Source organism: Protomyctophum bolini, assembly GCF_963924005.1.
Source record: "Protomyctophum bolini genome assembly, chromosome: 18".
Taxonomy (NCBI): domain Eukaryota; kingdom Metazoa; phylum Chordata; class Actinopteri; order Myctophiformes; family Myctophidae; genus Protomyctophum; species Protomyctophum bolini.
The window spans coordinates 37,982,982-38,005,711 of NC_137879.1; the positions used below are offsets into that span (position 1 = coordinate 37,982,982).

General features: G+C 43.9%; 1 protein-coding gene across 1 annotated transcript in view; it reads right to left on the bottom strand.

The window, feature by feature from the left end:
* The window catches only part of ankfn1a (ankyrin repeat and fibronectin type III domain containing 1a), a gene marked incomplete at its 3' end in the record, with an annotated part of 221,248 nt that overhangs the window by 49,745 nt on the left and 148,773 nt on the right, over positions 1–22,730 (bottom strand). The window contains exon 5 of the mRNA XM_080790134.1: positions 5,295–5,508. Coding sequence (XP_080646260.1) covers positions 5,295–5,508 — 214 coding nt within the window. The remainder of the gene's footprint in view (positions 1–5,294; positions 5,509–22,730) is intronic.

Consider the following 22,730-nt stretch of genomic DNA (forward strand, 5'->3'; position numbering starts at 1 on the left):
ATATTAGAGTGCAGGGTTCAGGCCAATTATAAAAACCATACTCAACTGCTCCACCTGCTGGTTGATTTCATTACTACATTTCCAATATTCGCAAAACCAGAAGGGTTTAAAAAGGATTTGAGTCAGTATGAATGGCATACAACTGTATAGTTGCTCTGGCCTCTGTCCTGCTACTGCCACCTACTGTCCGTTTATTATATTACACAGTGGGTGGAAAAAAAAACACACAACCTTAAGACTAAACCACACCCATCAGAGGTGTGGCTTCCAGAGGTATTTTTTCCACAGGAAAGACATTGATACTACGTAGGTACCTCTAGGTTTTAATATTGTACAGACGAAGGGGATAACACTGTACATACGCGCACGCCACACACACACACACACACAATTAATTATTTAGCAGCAGACCGCTCTTAATCCGGAGCGATTTTACGGTAAGCGAGAACAAACGACACACGTCGAATACGTACAAAATTAGTCATGGAGAATCATAAGGAATTAACCAATTTTGACCTGAGATCAGATTCTAAAAAAATGTCTTCTATACATCCCGACAGTTTTCTGAAAAAAACTATGTTTCTATGTCAGTCGTTCTTTGATTTTTCAAAAATAGCAGACCTACAAGCTCGTAAGCGCGCCACTCGGTGGCGCGCTATGAGCTTGTAGATCTGCTATTTTTCAATAGCCAAAGCATGTTTCCGCGCCAGTGCTGTAGTCACCGACGTTTTTGAAAGAAAAACAAACTCCTAAAATGGCCGACAATCAGTTCCGGTTCAAACAATGGTAAACATCCACTATAGCTATTTCACAGGTCAGGTGGAGAGATGGTCCGATCCGGGGAATAATTGTTTTTTGTCACATCTAAGTCAAATTAGGCTCTATAATCAAGCCCCGAATATCGCATTTTGAGCATATTATGATCCATAATGCACATAAAGACCGCTCGTGCGCTCGCACGAGTATTTTGGCTGTTTTTAAGTAAACGTCATGGTACTTATTTTATTTTTTTTTCCCCTGGATTATGGGGAATACAACAAATCTCGGAATGCATGGCATCCATTGCAAAGATAATTTAATCTCGTTTTCTCGGGCACCACCGTGCGGAACCAGTTAACCCATTCTGACCTGAGATCAGATTCATGCGAGGTTTCCACTGCAGGACAACACACTGGTCTGATTAACCCATTCTGACCTGAGATCAGATTCTAAAAAATGTCAGTCGTTCAGTCGATTTTTCAAAAATAGCAGACCTACAAGCTCGTAGCGCGCCACTCGGTGGCGCGCTATGAGCTTGTAGATCTGCTATTTTTCAATAGCTAAAGCATGACATGATGCTAACACCAAAAGGGGTTCCCGTTCAGAATGGGTTAATCACAGACAGAGCACACACAGAACAATCGTTTGACACGTTTGAATGAGGCCTATAATAAATGAACTCAATAACAGACCAATCAGTCTAATTCATCAAAGGCTCGTAGAGAGAGAGAGAGAGAGAGAGAGAGAGCCCAAGCTGCGCTGCTTGATTGACGATTGTGTGGCGTATATATCCAACATGGCAGCCATGTGAACAAACAACACAATGTCATAATGTGATAATTGCTCCTCAGGAATGTATTTTTTGTTGAAAACATGCACTATGAGTGAGAAATGGATGTTTATTAATGGTCATAAAATACAGTAAAACACGAGTTCACTCAAACACCTCACGAGAACACCTAGTGTTTGAATTCTAAACACCTATATGACTGCGCGACTTTGATTGTAAAAACTAAACACGTTTATGTGTTTAAAAAGTGTTACTGGCGATCAGACGTGTGCTTCTGTTTATAATCTAAACACTGTGACACGTTTAAAAAGTGTTACAAATAAGTGTTTAATACTCTTTATAACCTATAAACGCTTGGGTTTAGTGTGTACAATGGAAACAAACATTATAGGCTGCATAGGAGTTTGGCTCTAATAAATAATAAATAAATCAATACATAACCTATATTATTTCCCAAGTGTCTGGTTGGTTTTACAACTGAATACACAAATAAAATGTAGAATAAATGTAAAGTTTATTTTTACTTTAATTTACTTTAATTTGATGTGGCTTTTGTTCTAGACAAGAGGTACTACTAGACACTTTTGATTTATATTGAACTCATTGATGTTTTTTTTTACTTTTTTTTGTTGTGAAAACCGATTAAAATAATCTGTATTTTGAGACCGTTCCGATAACGATATGTTTTTTTTCTCCGATTAATCGTGCATGACTAGTTCTATTTGATCAACGCTTCCCTGTTTTCCGAGACTATTTTTTAGCGTAAGCAAGGAGATACTACTTTAATCCATTTTAGGTCGGGAACCCCTTTTGGTGTTGTAAACATTATGTTATAATTTATAGCTATTGAAAAATAGCAGATCTACAAGCTCATAGCGCGCCACCGAGTGGCGCGCTACGAGCTTGTAGGTTCTGCTGTTTTTCGAAAATGTGGCACAAATCTTTGAATCTATATTCTTTCAGAGCGAACGTTTTTTTAACTCAAATATTTGCTTCTGAGGGGTTCCATGTTGGAAACATGTTTTCAGAAGAAAAAAAAACATTTAAAAAAAAAATTAAAAAATATATATTTTTTAATTTCGACGTCCAGGCCTGAATGGGTTAACATAGTTCTGTTGTTACTTTTGGGTCAATTCATTCGTTCATTTTCTAAGTAGTGCATGTAATTCGCGGGAATAAGTGGCTTTTGCCTCAGAATTGAATCAAAACAGCTATAGTAAAAAAACACTGTTATGGCAAAAGCTCACATGCTGGCTAGTGATTAACTATAATTTGGGGCTTTTATGCTTTGATAATTGTTAGTGATGTTACGTTGTTTTGTCAGTGGTTTTGTATTTCGTATGCTTGTACTGTACGCGCTGTAAGTATACAACATGTGAGTACCTTTCCCACCCGTGAGTATTATTACTGCCGTCGGTCTAGAAACTAGAGATTAAATGGACTGCATTGGAACGAAGGACCCAGACACACACACACACACACACACACAGAGAACACATGACGTAACCATGGGAGACAGACACACGCACGCGCGCACACACACACACACACACACGCACACGCACGCACACACGCACACACGCACACACACACACACACACACACACACACACACACACACACACACACAGCCGGTGGACTGACTGACTGACTGACTGGGTCCTGCACTGATTTACTTGGCTCTTGCTCTGTGACATAAACAGAGGCTGCAGGGGCCACACCGAGCTGAAGAGGCAGTGTGTGTGTGTGTGTGTGTGTGTGTGTGTGTCTGTGTGTGTGTGTGTGTGTGTGTGTGTGTGTATGTGTGTGTGTGTGTGGGGAGAGGGGGGGTTTGGCCCGCCAGGGAAAACAACATCGACAGTGTTTACCTTGTGTTTGTTTACAAGGGGCCGTCCCCCCAACCCCCCCCCCCCCCTAAATCCACCCCCCCCCCCCCCCTCCCTCTCTCTCTATTTGGACTGGAGCAGCGCTCGGCCACAATAAATCACTTAGCGCTAATTGGCCTCATGGCGTTAACATGCATCAGTGGAAAAGCTAAAAAACCATTAACCCATTCTCTACGGGAACCCGTGTTTTGGCGTTAGCATCATGATACGCTTCGGCTATTGAAAGATAGCAGACCTACAAGCCTGTGTAGGTCTGCTATTTTTGAAAAATCGAAGAGCGATAGACAAGACATTTAGAATCTGATCTCAGGTCAGAATGAAAAACTGTCAGGATGTATAGAAGACATTTTTTAGAGTCTGATCTCAGGTCAGAATGGATTAAAGGGACAGAGTGACCAGAGGGCCCCCCCGTGTGAAGTGTTCCGTGCGTGCACGTGCACGTGTGTGCGCGGAACGCGCGCGTGTGTGGGAAGGCGCATGCAGGGCAGGCAAGTGGACGAATTTGCTTGGATTTTTTTTTTTTTTTTAGCTTTATTTTGTATACATTCTCAGAGTTAAATAAACACACTGGATTTGGCTGTGTACCGAAGTAAAGGTAAAGTATATATATATATACATATTGTACTAATCCTCAAGCTCATAGCGCGCCACCGAGTGGCGGGAAACTGTCAGGATGTATAGAAGACATTTGTTAGAATCTGATCTCAGGTCAGAATGGAAAACTGTCAGGATGTATAGAAGACATTTGTTAGAATCTGATCTCAGGTCAGAATGGAAAACTGTCAGGATGTAGAAGACACTTTTTTTAGAATCTGATCTCAGGTCAGAATGGAAAACTGTCAGGATGTATAGAAGACATTTGTTAGAATCTGATCTCAGGTCAGAATGGAAAACTGTCAGGATGTAGAAGACATTTTTTTAGAATCTGATCTCAGGTCAGAATGGAAAACTGTCAGGATGTAGAAGACCTTTTTTAGAATCTGATCTCAGGTCAGAATGGAAAACTGTCAGGATGTAGAAGACATTTTTTTTAAACTGATCTCAGGTCAGAATGGAAAACTGTCAGGATGTAGAAGACCTCTTTTAGAATCTGATCTCAGGTCAGAATGGGAAACTGTCAGGATGTATAGAACATATAAGAAGACCTCTTTTAGAATCTGATCTCAGGTCAGAATGGAAAACTGTCAGGATGTATAGAAGACATTTTTTAGAATCTGATCTCAGGTCAGAATGGAAAACTGTCAGGATGTAGAAGACCTCTTTTAGAATCTGATCTCAGGTCAGAATGGAAAACTGTCAGGATGTAGAAGACATTTTTTTAGAATCTGATCTCAGGTCAGAATGAAAACTGTCGGATGTATAGAAGACCTTTTTTAGAATCTGATCTCAGGTCAGAATGGAAAACTGTCAGGATGTATAAAAGACACTTTTTTTAGAATCTGATCTCAGGTCAGAATGGGAAACTGTCAGGATGTAGAAGACATTTTTTTAGAATCTGATCTCAGGTCAGAATGGGAAACTGTCAGGATGTAGAAGACATTTTTTTTAAACTGATCTCAGGTCAGAATGGAAAACTGTCAGGATGTATAAAGACACTTTTTAGAATCTGATCTCAGGTCAGAATGGAAAACTGTCAGGATGTATAGAAGACACTTTTTTAGAATCTGATCTCAGGTCAGAATGGAAAACTGTCAGGATGTAGAAGAAATTTTTTAGAATCTGATCTCAGGTCAGAATGAAAACTGTCAGGATGTAGAAGACATTTTTTAGAATCTGATCTCAGGTCAGAATGGAAAATTGTCAGGATGTAGAAGACCTTTCTTAGAATCTGATCTCAGGTCACATAATACTATACTCACAGTGCGGGCTCTCGCGGCCGCCCGCCTTGAGCAGCAGCTTGGCGATGGGCGTGTTGTTGGTCATGACGGCGATGTCCAGCGGCGTCAGGCCCGTCAGGCCGCCGGGCGTGTTGAGGTCCAGCTCCTCGGCGCCGTGCTGGAAGAGGAGGACCTGCACGGCGTCCAGGTCCTGCTGCTCCACCGCCTCCACCATGCAGTCAGAGCCCTGCATCGTCTGAGGGGAGAGAGACACAGGGTTACCATGGGGAGAGAGAGACACGGGGGGAGAGAGACACAGGGTTACCATGGGGAGAGAGAGAGCGTCCAGGTCCTGCTGCTCCACCGCCTCCACCATGCAGTCAGAGCCCTGCATCGTCTGAGGGGAGAGAGACACAGGGTTACCATGGGGAGAGAGAGACACGGGGGGAGAGAGACACAGGGTTACCATGGGGAGAGAGAGAGCGTCCAGGTCCTGCTGCTCCACCGCCTCCACCATGCAGTCAGAGCCCTGCATGGTCTGGAGGGGGAGAGAGACACAGGGTTACCATGGGGAGAGAGAGAGAGAGAGGTCCATCCAGGTCCTGCTGCTCCACCGCCTCCACCATGCAGTCAGAGCCCTGCATGGTCTGGAGGGGACGGGGAGGGAGACACAGGGTTACCATGGGGAGAGAGAGAGAGACAGAGAGAGACACAGGGTTACCATGGGGAGGGGGAGAGAGAGAGAGAGAGAGAGAGAGAGACAGAGAGACAAATCTACAGATCTGTTCACTCAAGGGAGAGGTGTTTTTCAGGGCAACAGTCCGTCTCCAACACTATTTAACATCTACATCAATGATTTAGCATTACTGTGGGAGCAGTCTGGAACCCCCGGCCTAACCCTTGACAATAAGGAAGTCAATGTCCTGCTCTATGCTGACGACCTGGTGCTGCTGTCTCCCACACAACAAGGACTGCAGCAGCACCTGGACCTGTTGGAGCAGTACTGTCAGAACTGGCCGGGCCCGGACTGTAAATTTGAACAAATCCAAAATCATGATTTTCCAAAAGAAGGCCAGATCTCAGGAAAACAAATATCAATTTAACTTAGGAAACACACCTTTAGATCACACCCTGTATTACGATTACCTGCAGGGACTTAAGATTAGTGCCTCAGGTAACTTTGGTCTGGCAGTGAATGCACTAAAAGATAAAGCATGCAGAGCATTTTATGCCATTAGGAGAACATTGTATAAAATTGATATCCCTGTTAGAATCTGGATAAAAATATTTGACAGCATTATCCAACCAATTGCTCTCTATGGTAGTGAGGTTTAGGGTCCACCAGGACTACACTAGATGGGACAAACATCCCACAGAAACCCTGCATGCAGAATTCTGTAGATCCATATTAAACATCCAAAGAAAAACACCAACCAACGCATGCAGGGCAGAATTAGGCCGTTACCCATTAATTATTAACATTAGCAAAAGAACACTAACATTTTGGTTACACCTTAAATCAAGCCCCTAAAACAGCCTGGGATTCCAGGCCCTGCAATCCCAGGAGATGAAACCCAAAAAGAGTCCCTTCTGCCAACTAGTCCTTGGACTTATTGATCAGCTAACACAGAACAGTGTCCAGCCTCAACCTCAGACCAGCACTGCTTTGCAACCACTAATTAGAGTCAACCAAATTATTAAACAAATAAAATACACATATCTGGAACATTGGAGCAATCAAACCAAAACTCAAAACAAACTTAATTGTTATCTGGCCCTAAAACATGAATATAAACTGGCTGAGTATCTGTATACGGTCAAAGATAAAAAACAGCGACAGATCATGACTAAATACAGAGTGAGTGACCACAGTCTGGCCATAGAGAAAGGACGACACAAGAAGTCCTACTGAGGAGGATTTTCCATTGTACCACTGTACTCGAATACACTGAATTCGTCTAGACACCCGGAGCCTTGAAGCCATGCTGTGATAACAACAGCATGGCTCTCTTGAACTTACACACTCGGCTGTTGCCTTCACCTGATTTCCCCATCCCCCCCTCTTCCTGTGTGTCTAGCCCTATTCATCCTGTTTCTCCCCCCCCCCCCCCCCCCCCCCCCCTTCCCCTCAACTTCCTTCCTTTCCCACCCACCACCTGGTGGGTGGGATCTAACCCTACTTAAGCTACTATTCTGAAACTGTCTCAGTATGTTGTTGGAACCTGCCTGGGCTGTTGGGAAAAGCCAGGATCTGTGATCTCTTCAAATAAACAACATCATATACAAGCAGTCCTTTGCTCATTGCTTATATTCCTCACGTGTTTGTTCAGTGCGAAATTCAGCCATATCATTTGGTGTCGAGAAGTGGGGATCCTGTGTCGCTGAGCTCCGGAAAGGCTACTTTGGACTGATTTGTCCATCAACACATCTACTGGAGAATCAAGGCATTTACGGAGTTCGGCGCCAGGATTTCAACAAAACCCGTGGCTACACTGAAAAAACAAACGGTGAGAATTTTCCAAATTAAAAAAATCCTGACAATTGAAGTGCTAATTATAAATTCTAAAGGCCATATTTTGCAAAACCTATCTCCTATTGTATAAAATCTAGCCTAGTAAGAAAAAAAAAAAAAAAAAAAAAAAGAAAAGAGAGACCTTGCATAAGTCAAGTTTGTAAAACATAAAGAGAGACCTTGTTTTGCATTAAGTCAAGTAGCAGCACAAAGAACCTTGTTTTAAAACAACATAAAGTACCGTGCTTGCATTACCTTGCATTAAACACAAAGACACCTTGTTAAACCTTGTTGTAACAACATAAAGAATAACATAACGATACAGTGTTTTGCATTAAGTAAAGAAAAGAGACCTTTAAGTTGAAAGCACAAAGACAACTTGTTTAACTGTTACAATACAACATACAATTTGTTGTCGTCACAGAATGACATAAAGATACAGTGCTTGCTTTAAAGTAAAGAAAGAACGCCAGATAAGTCAAGCCAAAGAACCTTGTTGAAACAACATAAAGAAAGGTGCTTGCAAAGAAAGTTAAGTTGAAAGCACAAAGACAACTTGTTTAACTGTTACAATACAACATACAATTTGTTGTCGTCACAGAATGACATAAAGATACAGTGCTTGCTTTAAAGTAAAGAAAGAACGTCAAGCTGACACTATTTCAATATGGGAAATAAGAAAAGTTCGCCACAGAAGGCCACAGAAGACAAAGAGAGATGGTCTTCGATTATGCGAGAGATGGTTGCAAAGTATGGCCCAGAAGCGCTAGACTGCCTGGATGAATGGAAACAAATGGGTTTTCCAGAAAACGGCTCTTTAAGTACAAAGAAATTGCTTGAATTAAAAGAGCTGCTAAAAGAAGCTGAAAATAAAATGAGAAGGAAAAAGACAGTAAAAACACACAAACTAATAAAATGTGACCTCCACAAAAAAATCCTTTCAATGTGGATGGACGAAGCAGAATATAGACAGCGGAAAAGTGACATGAAATCACTGCCACAAACGGATTCTTTAAAGCAAGAGACATGCCCACAGGCTCCTCCTACATATGTAGCTTCGCAGATTTCTCCCTCTCCTTTGTACCCTTCTCTGCAGGCGCTGACCCTAATCGACCTAGACCTCGACTGCCCATGCCCTCCTATGCCAGTCAGTCAACCCCCGGTGTCTACCATCAGACAACAACAGCTTGAATCCCAGAACGTCACACCTTCTCCTCTCACCACAAACTCGCACCCCCCACAGGACATTCAAACCCCCTCTCTGGGAAACCCACAGCAGGCCCCCTCTGTTCCGACGCCATCCCTGGTGTCTGCTATGTCTCTCAACCTACTGGAAGAATCTCACAGAATAGAAGGCAACAGGAACTCCACTCAAACCAATGACATTTCGAACCAAGAGCTGGGCAACACAGCACAGCCAAGAACTCCAGTTTCCGTGTCAACAAAACAGAAGACTTTTCCCCCACCAGCATATTGGTCCACCCCTATTCACAACGGGGAGTCAGCGGCTCGTCACAGGGATTTTCCCATCGCCCAGGACAACATACTATCATATGGACAGGGAAGAAAGCCTGGGCCAGTGACACGTGCACAAGGCGCGCCACGGTTTTACCAATTGCCAGACAACACGCCCACCCCAAATGAGACTTCTGACCCATGGATGAATGAAGAGGAACAGGCGGCTGACATACAATGCCCGATGATTGAGGTGGCGAACCCATATGGCGAGGTAATGATGGTTCAACGCTTGTGGTCCCCAGACGATATAGCGCAATATGCAGCTACACTGAAGAAGCTCAATGAAGTGGGAGGACGCCGCTGGACTGGACAACTGAAGGCTTTCTGCCGTACATACAGGCCCACGATGAAAGAGGTGCTTCTTCAGCTTGCCATGATGGACGCTGTCACTATACTGGCAACAGACAAAGAAGAAAAGAAAAATAATAACTACAGGAGACACGGAAGGGACCAATCAGATAATGAAAGGAACCGATTCAATGATGGATGTTGCTTCAATTGCAACAGCCCAGATCATTGGAGATCCGACTGCCCACAAAAAAGAAAATACAGGGGAAGAGGTCGTGGAAATGGCCGCATGAGAGAGGCCAGAAGAGGCTATTATGACGAACATGAACAAACCTACCGATCGTCCGAGGGAGGCTACCGTTCACCTGAGGGAGACAACGGAGTCCAGAGACAGGAGGACGACAACGGGCGCCGACCGAACTGACTGGCGGGGAGTGGCGGACAGGAGGACTGGGGCCGATGTGGGACTGCGCTTCCAGACGAGACTACCATCACCGGTCCAGGGCAAGGTTTGGACATGGACTCGTCTATGTCAAGGTTTTCACAATTCTCCTCACCTGTTCAACCGGGCTTTGACAGATAGCTTATCGGACTTCACACTTCCACCTGAGTGAAAGAAGCCCTGCCAACCCAAGAAGCTTTATTCAACAAATACACACTCACAACCACACCTAGAATAGACAAATGCATTGCATACAGGCAGAAGCCGGAACACAGCCTGAACCAAAAGGCATGCCCCTGCTGCAAAGTGACTTCAACATTTCTCCTGACAAAACAATCACACCAAAAAAGAAAACTGTCTTCAATACACGCACCAAGGTCAGTGGTGCAGCCCTGTTCGTGGGCCTGCTAGGAGTACTGTCCTACCTGTCGTTGGCTCCACCAAATACGCACACACACACACGCACCCGCACCAAACGCTCACCCGAGTACCACCGAGGCACCTGGCAACCCGAACTGACCCAATCTAGGAATGTCACTGTGAAGAATGGTGTTACTTCTACTGTCTTGATTGATGTGTGCCTATATGTCTCCTGTCCACCCTCTGCCTCTGCCTGGACATGGTATCCTGTCTACATGTGTTATGTCCTGAGTGACGAGGAAGCAGGGTACTGTGGTAGCTGGAAGCGGGCAGTATGGTCCACGAGCGGAGGATGGGGGTATCTATTGCCAAGTGATTTCACACAACTAAGACGTAGGTTAAGCATAAAGAAAATCAACCAACACTCTACTGACATTCTGTTAACCTTGGAAAACGCTGTCACGTCTGACCAAGGGTGGTTTGTGATTTGTATCCAAGTATCTGGTAATGATCCCTGTGGCCCTATATTTCTTGACATAGCTCCATCACCATTGCCTGGATTACTGAATTTCACATATGACAACATGCACAAAGTTACACACTTACACAGCTTCGCCCATTACTTTACCTTGCTGACCACCGACACCATGAAGAGCCAAACCGTGACACACTCACTGATAATTTGTGGTATAATTCGGTTCACATGATGGTGCAACGCTCTGACTTAAATAGCAACGTATCTTGTTATGCATGTACACTTTTTCCGACTGCTCACACTCACTCGGTGCCAGTAAGACCACTTCCAATGACAGCAGATGAGATACGCTGTAGATTTGTCAAATTGACTAGAGATGTACCATTACACCTTAAGGCTAATTGTGTTCACTCAAACGGTACGTCCGACCAGACCCTCACTGTTCGGAGCTATAATTCCACTTCACTTTACAGGGAAACCAAGAATTGGAGGGTTTATAGCCCTGTGGGTCAGATTGACGAGCGACTTCTCACTATACAAATTATGGAAAATGTACAATTATTGTTTAATTAAGTTGTTTTTAAATTAACAAAATGAGGGATTTGAGGAGGATTTTCCATTGTACCACTGTACTCGAATACACTGAATTCGTCTAGACACCCGGAGCCTTGAAGCCATGCTGTGATAACAACAGCATGGCTCTCTTGAACTTACACACTCGGCTGTTGCCTTCACCTGATTTCCCCATCCCCCCCTCTTCCTGTGTGTCTAGCCCTATTCATCCTGTTTCTCCCCCCCCCCCCCCCCCCCCCCCCCCCCCCTTCCCCTCAACTTCCTTCCTTTCCCACCCACCACCTGGTGGGTGGGATCTAACCCTACTTAAGCTACTATTCTGAAACTGTCTCAGTATGTTGTTGGAACCTGCCTGGGCTGTTGGGAAAAGCCAGGATCTGTGATCTCTTCAAATAAACAACATCATATACAAGCAGTCCTTTGCTCATTGCTTATATTCCTCACGTGTTTGTTCAGTGCGAAATTCAGCCATATCACTACCTACCTCCAGAACAGAGAGTCTGTGGTCACTGTACCTCAGCTGAGGTAGAGACTGAGACACACTTTCTAATTCATTGTAATAAATATAATAATATAAGAACCACATATTTTAATACATTTGAGTTGTTGATCCCAACGTTTAAAGAGTTGCATGACAGTGACAAACAACTCATTCTGTTGGGAGAGGGACCTGCAGCACATCTGGCTGCACAGTATGTGACTGCATGTCACAAAATGAGGGACACAAATATACACAATGTGACTATTATCTTGACACGAACCATCTCGACACACCACGGACACATTTAATACTGTACATTTTGACAGTATTTTCATATTGTATTGTGAAAATTAATGTTCTATTTGCTTGTTTTCTGTTATATTTTGTATTTATTTTATTTTGTTCGGTTCTTTTGTTGAACTTCATGCTTTGGCAATACTGTAGCTACTACATTCATGCCAATAAAGCTAACTGAATTGAATTGAATTGAATTGAATTGAGAGAGAGAGAGAGAGAGAGAGAGAGAGAGAGAGAGAGAGAGAGAGAGGTTACCTTTAAAGGACAACTTCAGTTTTTTCAACCAAGGGATTTGAAAAGTGACTGAATATGTCTTTTTTTTTTTTTAATAAATTAGTCTAGTAGGACTATAAAATGTAGTTAATGCGGTAAAATGTAGTTAAAACTTCCGGGGGTGCATACTTAGTTTAGACTAGTCATTGGTTAGACATGGGTTAAGGTTAGGTTTAGGTGTGCTGTCCCGTGGGAGGTTAGGTTTAGGGTGAGGGTTTGAGATGGGTTGTAGTTGTATAGGACTAATGACTGGTCTAACCAATGACTAGTCTAAAGCAAAAACTGTCTAAACTAAGTACTGCACCCCTCAGGTCTTATATTGGGGCTAACTAGATAGATAGATAGATAGATAGATAGATAGATAGATAGATAGATAGATAGATAGATAGATAGATAGATAGATAGATAGATAGCCGCCGTACGCTGTGTGAAGGTAATGCACATTGTGAAGCACTCTGGATATACTATAAAGGCACCACTTATTCTGTGTCCTCGTTAAGTGTCACCTGGTCAGCACAGAACGTTCCGGAATAAGGGGCATGCCATTAACACACACACACACACACACACGCAAACGCACACACACGCACTGTCGCATTCATGCATGTCCCCCCGGTCTCCGCGTTCTTCATTATCATTATCATTATCACCGTTCTCATTAATTATAGCATTCTGTTATGCGGGCATGAGGCCTGCAGGCGCGCACACACGGAAATGAAAGAACCTCCAGCGCCGTTCACATAGCCTCAGCACGAGAGAGAGAGAGATAGAGAGAGTCCGCATTTTCATGGAGATGTGAGAGATGCTCTTTGGGTGGCCGTGTTTGTAGCCCGTGAAAGCACAGCTGCGGTGTATTTATTAAGTGATGAAGTAACAGCTAGCATCATTTTCGTGAAAAGAAGACACAGCATGAACTGAACTCCGCCGCCACGCCGAGAGGAAAATAGAATGTGGGGGCGGCTCGTAACAACAAAAAAACACACTCATTATTATAATACGAGACACGAGAATGAAACTCTGACTATAGCTAGGATGTCAAAGAGAGAGAGAGAGAGAGAGAGAGAGAGGCCAGGACATAATGAGATAGAACTGTTCTGTTCTTTGACTATATTATAAAGAAGTGTCTATTTGTTTCGTCTCTAAATGTTTCCAAGGATTGAACATGGTGGACCCTCTTGTAGACGAGTGTAATGCTTAACCCATTCTGACCTGAGATCAGATTCATACGAGGTTTCCACTGGACACACACACTGGTCTGATGAACCCATTCTGACCTGAGATCAGATTCTAAAAATGTCAGTCGTTCTTCGATTTTTCAAAAATAGCAGACCTACAAGCTCGTAGCGCGCCACTCGGTGGCGCGCTATGAGCTTGTAGATCTGCTATTTTTCAATAGCTAAAGCATAACATGATGCTAACACCAAAATGGGTTCCCGGTCAGAATGGGTTAATTGGGTCGTCCACTCACACAGTTAACGCCGGTCTTCTTATTGAGTTTGTGCTTGAAATGTGTACTGTAATTCTGCAAACTGTTAATACATTATTTCAATCAATCAATCTACAAAAAAAGTGCCAGGCCAATGTGAAAAGGGAGGGATGTATTCCTCAGCCTAGTAGGAAAGTGTGCGAAGGATTCAAAAAATATAATAATAATAATAATAATAATAATAATAATAATAAGCTTTTCTCCTCTGGAGGTTGCGCGATGGCATGGCTCTCAGTCGAATCTGGTCGATTCTAGTCGACTAAAATCTTATCTTATCTTTAAAACTAGACTATAACATATAAAACTATAGAGTAACCTAAAAACATTCCATGTGACTAAAACTAAATTAAAACTATCCAAGAGTACTTAGTTTAGACTAGTCACTGCCACTGGTTAGTCATGGGTTAAGGTTAGGTTTAGGTATGCTGCCCCGTGGGAGGTTAGGTTTAAGGTGAGGGTTTGAGATAGGTTGTAGTTGTATAGGACTAATGACTGGTCTAACCAAATGACTAGTCTAAACCAAAAACTGTCTAAACTAAGTACTGCACCCTCTCAAACCCTCACCCTGAACCTATAACCCCCCACGGGGGCAGCACACCTAAACCTAACCGTAACCCATGTCTAACCAATGACTAGTCTAAACTATAAGTATGCACCCCGACCAAAAGTTGCGGTGGCAGCAGGACAGATCGTGCCCGCCCGCCCGCGGTCAGGAGGATTTTTGAGGGACGGTCAGACTGACCTCGCCTTCTTAATCCATTTTGCGCGGGAACCCCTTTTGGTGTTAGCATTATAATATGCTATATGCTTTAGCTATTGAAAAATAGCAGATCTACAAGCTCATGAGCCACGAGCTTGTATTGGTCTGCTATTTTGAAAAATCTAAGAGCGACTGACATAGAAACACGGCTTTTTCAAGAAAACTGTCAGGATGTAGAAAGACATTTTTTTTATCTGATCTCAGGTCAAAATGGGTTATAACTGTGGCCGAAAATAGACCCCGTCCCCCGCCCGGGCAAGGGCAAGAGCGGTTCAGTTCGTCGATACAAAAGAAACAAAAAAAAGCCAAGGATGATGATGATGATGTAACAAGGGGAACAAAAGAGACACGACAGAGAGATTTAAGGAAATATCCCATTTTGGGCCGGGAAGCCCTTTTTGGTGTTTTTTTAAAGCATTTATGTAATACTTTTAGCTATTGAAAAATAGCAGATCTACAAGCTCGTGCTCGCCGCGCTGTACGAGATCTCCTGGAACTGTGTACATATTTTCAGACGGGGTCGCAATTACATAATAATTTGTGGGGGGTGCTTGACATGGAAATGTTTGAGAACGACTGTCGAGTCGTCCCCGCAGGTCTAAAGGGGATATTGAAGGAACGGATAGTGACAGCGAGAGGAGAGAGAGCAGCCGCAGGGCATCATAATGGAGTTAGACTCGACTTTAAACGCATCTCTATTGATCCGTTCTCTGTTGGGCACACAAACAGCCGGCGGTGCAAGAACAACTAAAATATACCACCGCCACCACGTAGAAATACTCTTAACCCATTCTGACCTGAGATCAGATTCATACGAGGTTTCCACTGGACACACACTTGGTCTGATTAACCCATTCTGACCTGAGATCAGATTCTAAAAAATGTCAGTCGTTCTCTTCGATTTTTCAAAAATAGCAGACCTATACAAGCTCATAGCGCGCCACTCGGTGGCGCGCTACGAGCTTGTAGATCTGCTATTTTTTCAATAGCTAAAGCATTACATGACGCTAACACCAAAACGGGTTCCCGTTCAGAATGGGTTAAGTGAATGTCCCGTATTCAAAAGGTATACATGTGGCCAGATATGTTTTTTTTTTTATATTATGAAAGCAGGGAATTATATAGCTTCAACAAATCGACATATTGGTTTTGGGAGATATGGCTTATATATTATATAGAGTTATAATGTCTTGCAGAGAAACAGCGAGTTGAGAAAACAGGCTCGAAAGAAAGGTTCACTTCTGTGGTCTCTAACGATACACAAAAATCACACCCGTGTGAACTGAGTGGTGCAACTCCCCCCCCCCCCCCCCCCTCTCTCTCTCCTTTGCAGGCGACAGTGCCACACTCTCTCTCTCTCTCTCTCTCTCTCTGTTTCTGGCACAACAGCGCCCCCTACTGGTACTAATAGTCATACTGGCGCTCATTAACGTCACATAGTTATAGGCGGACACGCACATTGCTGTTCCTTGGAGTGGTTGCACCACTCCAAAAAAATAGTTTTCCTCCTCTGGTGAAAAGCTGGAGGTTTGCGCGATGGCAGGGCTCTCAGTCAGTCAAATCTGGTCACACTATGTTTATTTTAGACGGGACAATGCATATTATAACACCGGGGGAATTTTCATCCCACATGAAAACACGACACAAAATGATTGCGACCGCATGACGCATTTATTATATGAAATCCGTATACATTTCCCGTCAGTCGCTCGATATCACCCCAATGCCCCCTAAATGAGCCCGGGGTCACATGACATCATCAGGGATGGAGATCATGTCATGTTAAGCAGTCACCGTCTCTGTGTGTCATGTTGTTCTTTCTAAATTTCACAGAGTATAGAGATCGACGACTATGCAATCAAATAAATCTGTATGCAAGATAATTTCAGATTTCAGAGAGGGAGGAAATACTCAATTAACTGTTAACTACGTTAAAACAAATCGCACTCACTGTCCTTTTGTAAGGGTGTTAGGTCCCTTGTTGTTGTTCTCACTTTATTGTAATTCTGTTAGTTAGGTTAGTTAGGGTTTAGTATTGTATTTTTGCTTCTTCTTGGTTATAGGGATTGAGTTAGGGGTAAACCTTTTATTTTCTAGATACTTTTGCTAAGATGTAAACCGCACCCTGAAGCCAATAGTTATTTTTGAACTGAAAAGCACAAGGATTTGAATCCAGTGTCTCTAAGAAGACTAAGAAAAGAGCTACAACAATAAACTAAAGTTCTTTTTTCAACCCTGTCTCCTCTCACATTATGTTGTTTACCTTCACCCTAGACGAAGGTGCGTAACATAATTGGTAAAGGGGCGAACAGTCTCATATTCGTGTTGTTCCCGCTTACTGTAAATCGCTCTGGATTAACCAATTTTGGGCGGGGACCCTTTTTGGTGTTAGCATCATGCTATATGCTTCAGCTATTGAAAAATAGCAGATCTACAAGCTCAATAGAGCAAGCTCGTAGCGCGCCACCGAGCTTGTATAGGTCTGCTATTTTTGAAACAATCGAAGAAAGACGGACATAGAAACATGGCTTTTTTCAGAAAACTGTCAGGATGTAAGAATACATTTTTTTTTTAGAATCTGATCTCAGGTCAGAATGGGTTATAAGAGCGTCTGCTAAGTGCCTACATTGTCATTGTAATTCCCTGTCCGTGTCCCCCACTTACACCTCGATGGGAGTGCACAACAACATTAAAGGAAAGCTATACTGCTTTAAACGGTTCTCTGTTCCAGACAAACAGCCTTGTCGTGTCTCGTCGCAGGTCGCTTCAGCCGAGTTTATTTTCGTCCTTTTAAACACATTTCTAAAGCTTTTTATTTCAATTCAGAGATTCAGGTCAGGTTGACCCTGAGCTTGTTCTGGGGGCCTATAGTCACAACAGGTCACCGTGACAAAAACAAAATTGTCACGGTGACACGTTGGCCATGAAAAGGTAGACGCAGAAAAAAGGCAGCAATTGATATATATATATATATATATATATATCACTGAAGCAAGAATGTCGTAGAGCTGAGCGAGCCTGGAGAAAAAACAAACTCACCGTCCACCTAGAGATTCTCAGTCAACAGTCGCCTATAACAAAGCCTTGCGTCTAGCAAGTAGGAACAGTCCGCCTATAACAAAGCCTTGCGTCTAGCAAGGTAGGCATATTTCTCTGGCATTATTAATGAGAACAAGAAAGAGAGTCCTATTCTCTACTATTGAACGACTTTTTAAACCCCCCCCCCCCCCCCCCTCCAGTCCTATAAGCAGTCATTCCCGGCCTCTAAAGCTAAGTGTATAGAGTTTGCATGCTTTTTTGATAACATTATTTTTTTTTGTTATCCATGTCCTCACTGTATTGCACTACTGCTTGTTTTTTAATGTCGTTGCCTTGCTTTTCTTTTATTCTCCATTGTTCTGTAAAGCACTTTGAGCTGAATTTCATGTCATGAAAGGTGCTATACAAATAAAGTTTTATTATAATATATATATAGTATATATATATTATATATATATATATATTCACTGTGAATAAAGGCATCGACCTTCAGCTATGAATCACAAATTCCGTAGAGTTTTTTAAGTAAAGGTGTATTAAAAAAGCATCTGTCATCACGTCGGCTTTTAACGTTTTAACCACGTCGACCCCATTGTTTAAAAAATGTAGCTGTTGGAAAATAGCAGATCTACAAGCTCATAGAGTGGCACCCGAGTGCCGCACTAAGACCTTGTATAGATCTGCTATTTTCTTTTGTGGAAAAATCATGAAAATGTGCCGCAAATCTTTGGCGTTTTTTTTTTAACTCATTTCTTTGCTTCTTGGCCGGGGGATCCCCGGAACAGCATATTTGTTTTTCTGATGGGCCTATACAGTGGGATCCTTCTCGTTTGTTCCTCAATCTCAAAATGACATTCATCAGTACTGGTGGGTACCTCTGTACCTCTGCTTCCATAGGTACCTAGGTACTCTAACCACGAGGCCACCCCAGGTCTGTGAGTTCAACCATACACTCACCGAGGCTTTGCGCAGGCGATCCGACTTGCCGAAGAAGTAGGTGTCCTCGAAAGGAGGACGAGGTGGAGGTGCCGCTGCTGCCGCCCTTCAGCTTCTCCGACAGGTTCCGGTAGAGGCGTTTGGCGGCGCTGGGCGACGCCGGGCCGCCCGGACACTTCCTGCCGGCCGCCCGGCGGGTGGGACAGCTGGAGGTTCTGCATCTGCTGGGTCATGGCGACGGAGGGGAGAGAGACACCTGGTTGCCGTGAGGGAGAGAGAGAGAGAGAGAGAGAGACCACAGTTAGTATTACAGTGGGATCCTACTCGTCTGCGCCTCAATCTCAAAATGACATTGATGGGTACCTATGGGTACCAATGTTAGACACACCCCCAGATTCCTCAGCCACACCCACAGGTTTATTTTAATATGTGGAGTGGCTATTCAACCACCAGGTGGCGTCGGCCCATGATGAGCAGAGCTGCATGCACTGAGTCTTAATAGCTTCAGATCAGCCATCTGTATCAGCCCCGAGAGCTAATGACTCATGTTAACCCATTCTGACCTGAGATCAGATTCATACGAGGTTTCCACTGGACACACACTGGTCTGATTATAACCCATTCTGACCCGAGATCAGATTATAAAAAAAAATGTCAGTCGCTCTTCCGATTTTTCCAAAAATAGCAGACCTATATACAAGCTCGTAGCGCGCCACTCGGTGGCGCGCTACGAGCTTGTAGATCTGCTGTTTTTTCAATAGCTAAAGCACGACATGATGCTATAACACCCAAAATGGGTGTTCCCGTTCAGAATGGGTTAATCCGTCCTATAACGGCCTCGGCTGACCATGCCTTATCATTATCAACCTCACCAGGCTTTTTTATATCGTCACAACCAGCGCCCTATATACATATCGGTGGCTGCAGCTGGGACCGCTTAATAATACCCCATGGGCAAATAACGATGTCACTGTGTGACTATATACATGCATCAGAATTATTGTCAGCCCGGTTGTCATTCTGTCATCGTGTCAAAGTGAAGGCGATGGGTATAACTTCTGATACACGTCAATGAACTGGATTGAAATCCTACCTATAAATCCCGACAGTTTTCGCCGGAAAGACCTCTGTTTCTATGTCGTTGTCATGTCAAGGGAAACCCCAAAAATATATGTGTAATTGGCCGGCGAACCCCATCTGAAAATGTATCGTTCCAGGGACCCCCCCACACCCCCCCCCCCCCACACCCAGAAGCAAAGATTTGAGTTTAAAAACATTTACAACTGAAAGATTTGCGCCTTTTGGTGTTTTAAGCATTATCTTATACTGTAGCTATTGGAAAAAATCACACCCGTGTGAACTGAGTGGTGCAACTTCCCCTCTCTCTCTCTCTCTATCTCTCATTAGCAGGCAACAGTGCAGCACTGTCTCTCTCTCTCTCTGTGTGTTTCTGGCACAACAGCGCCCCCTACTGGTGCTCGCAGTCATACTGGTGCTCATTAACGTCACATTATAGGTATAGGTTGAACACGGATTTTTGAGTGGTTGCACCACTCAAAAATAGCAGATCTACAAGCTCATAGCGCGGCGCGTGAGCCTCAACCGGCCATGTATGTCCGAATATTGGTATGCCCCCCCCCCCCCCTGCCAGCTACTGTGTGTGTGTGTGTGTGTGTGCGCGGGTGCGTGCATGTGTATACGTGCACTCAGGATGAAGCACATTAAATGGCACATTGTGTGTATGTGTATGTGTGCGTGGCTGCGTGCGTGCGTGCGTTGTGTGCGTGCGTTGCGTTGCGTGCGGTGCGTATTATAATTACAACACATGCACTCTGCAATCCTGCGACTCCCACAACACGTGGTTGCATTGAAGGGGGGCCATCGTTGCGAGGCAGCCGGGGCCACTAGGATAAATGCAGGATGAAGCACATTAACCCATTCTGACCTGAGATCAGATTCATACGAGGTTTCCACTGGACAACACACTGGTCTGATTAACCCCATTCTGACCTGAGATCAGATTCTAAAAAATGTCAGTCGTTCTTCGATTTTTCAAAAATAGCAGACCTACAAGCTCGTAGCGCGCCACTCGGTGGCGCGCTACGAGCTTGTAGATCTGCTATTTTTCAATAGGTAAAGCATAACATGATGCTAACACCAAAATGGGTGCCCGGTCAGAATGGGTTTAAATGGCACATGCGAGAGAGACCATGCAGTGCCATTGTGTGTGTGTGTGTGTGTGTGTGTGTGTGTGTGTGTGTGTGTGTGTGTGTGTGTGTGTGTGGCTCCATTAGCAGGCTGTCGGAGGAAGATTGCTAATGCCGCCTCTATTCCCAGCAGGAAACCACCACGGCGGCACTGCTCATTTTTTTGTGTCGTCGTCGTGTCGCGCGCGCAATTCCACTGGTGTATACGTTTTACTGTAACGACGTTGCTGCAGTAGGGGAGAGGAAACCTCATAACTCCATTTTTTTAAAACCCATTCTGACCTGAGATCAGATTCTTAAAAAAAATGTCTTGTATATATACATCCTGACAGTTCTCTGAAAAAGCTATATGTTTCCATGTCGGTCGTTCTATCGATTTAAAAAAAAATAGCAGATCTACAAGCTCGTAGCGCGCCACTCGGTGGCGCGCCACGAGCTTGTAGATCTGCTATTTTTCAATGGCTAAAGCATAATAATGCTAACACCAAAAGGGGTTCCCGCTCCAAAATGATTTAATTTTTCTTTTGCATAAATCAGTGCTATTGAACATCGCTTTACGTCTGTGTGTCGTTTGTTATATATATTGAACCGATGGAAAGTAGTAAAAAAAAAAAAAGTGCTTTGGAAACAACCTCTTAACTCCATTGGACCCTCAAAATGTCTGCTAAAGCAACTAACTCCACCACCTCTCCCCCCCCCCACCCCCCCTCTCATGGAAGTCTTTGCCTTATGGGGCGGCGGTGGCTCAGTGGTGGAGTGGCCAGATGGTGACCGCAAGGTCGCCAGTTCGAACCCTGTGGGCTCCCCCAGAGTGTGTTCTTGAGCAAGACTCTGTGTTACGACTCATTAAGTCTAGGATGGTTATGGGGAAAGAAAGGCAAGATGGGATATGCCAAAGTTGTTTTATTCACTATATCTTTAGATGGCATACAGATTTAAACAAAGTAGTGTAACACATGTGAACAAATGTGAGCAGGCTGAGCAGGACCATAAAGGAAAGAAAGTAATAAAAATACCCTAACACTGCACCCTATCCTATTAAACCCCCTCCCAACACTGACTATCTGACTGGTGACAAAAGAAAACGCTATCTGACTACTCTATTCTTATGCCTACCATCAAACAAAAGTACATGAGAACGGTGCCTGCTTAACTAGCTAAGGTGACAGTGAAATACTAATATAAGGAAATACTACCTGCTCGAGATTCGATCACAGTTTGTGTGAAAGCACTTTACAGTACAGTTCTCCCTTCGGAGGTTTCAATACATATATATATACACTGCTGGTACAACTAGGGACACTCTTCCCTGCACGGAGGGCGCGCTGTCACTTCCCTACACTAGCGACAAACAAGATAGTCTGACAGCGGCCCGGATCTCAGTCTTCAGTGGGACTTTATTTCATCAGGAGAGACAGGGTGGCAGCGCTGGTTGGACGCGCAGGATTGGGAGTAGGCGGCCAAGGGTGGAGCGTAGGGAACGCTCCCCACCAATGGCTGCGCACGGACGGATCTGCAGGGACGACAAACAGGGCGCGCGCATAGACAAACAGACACATAGCAGACCCGCGCCCCGACATCCGTAACACCCCCACCCTCAAGAAACAAACCATGGGGTTTGTTCTGAAGTTACAATTACACATACTACCAAAAAAAACACTAATGTAATTACCAAAAATATGTACAAATACAAACCTACAGGCTAAATATCTTATTTGATTTACTTAACCACCCCACACTCTAGACAAGGCGTCAGCCAACACATTGTCTTTTCCCTTCTTGTGCTTTATCTCCAAGTTGTACTCTTGCACTATTAAAGCCCATCGCATGA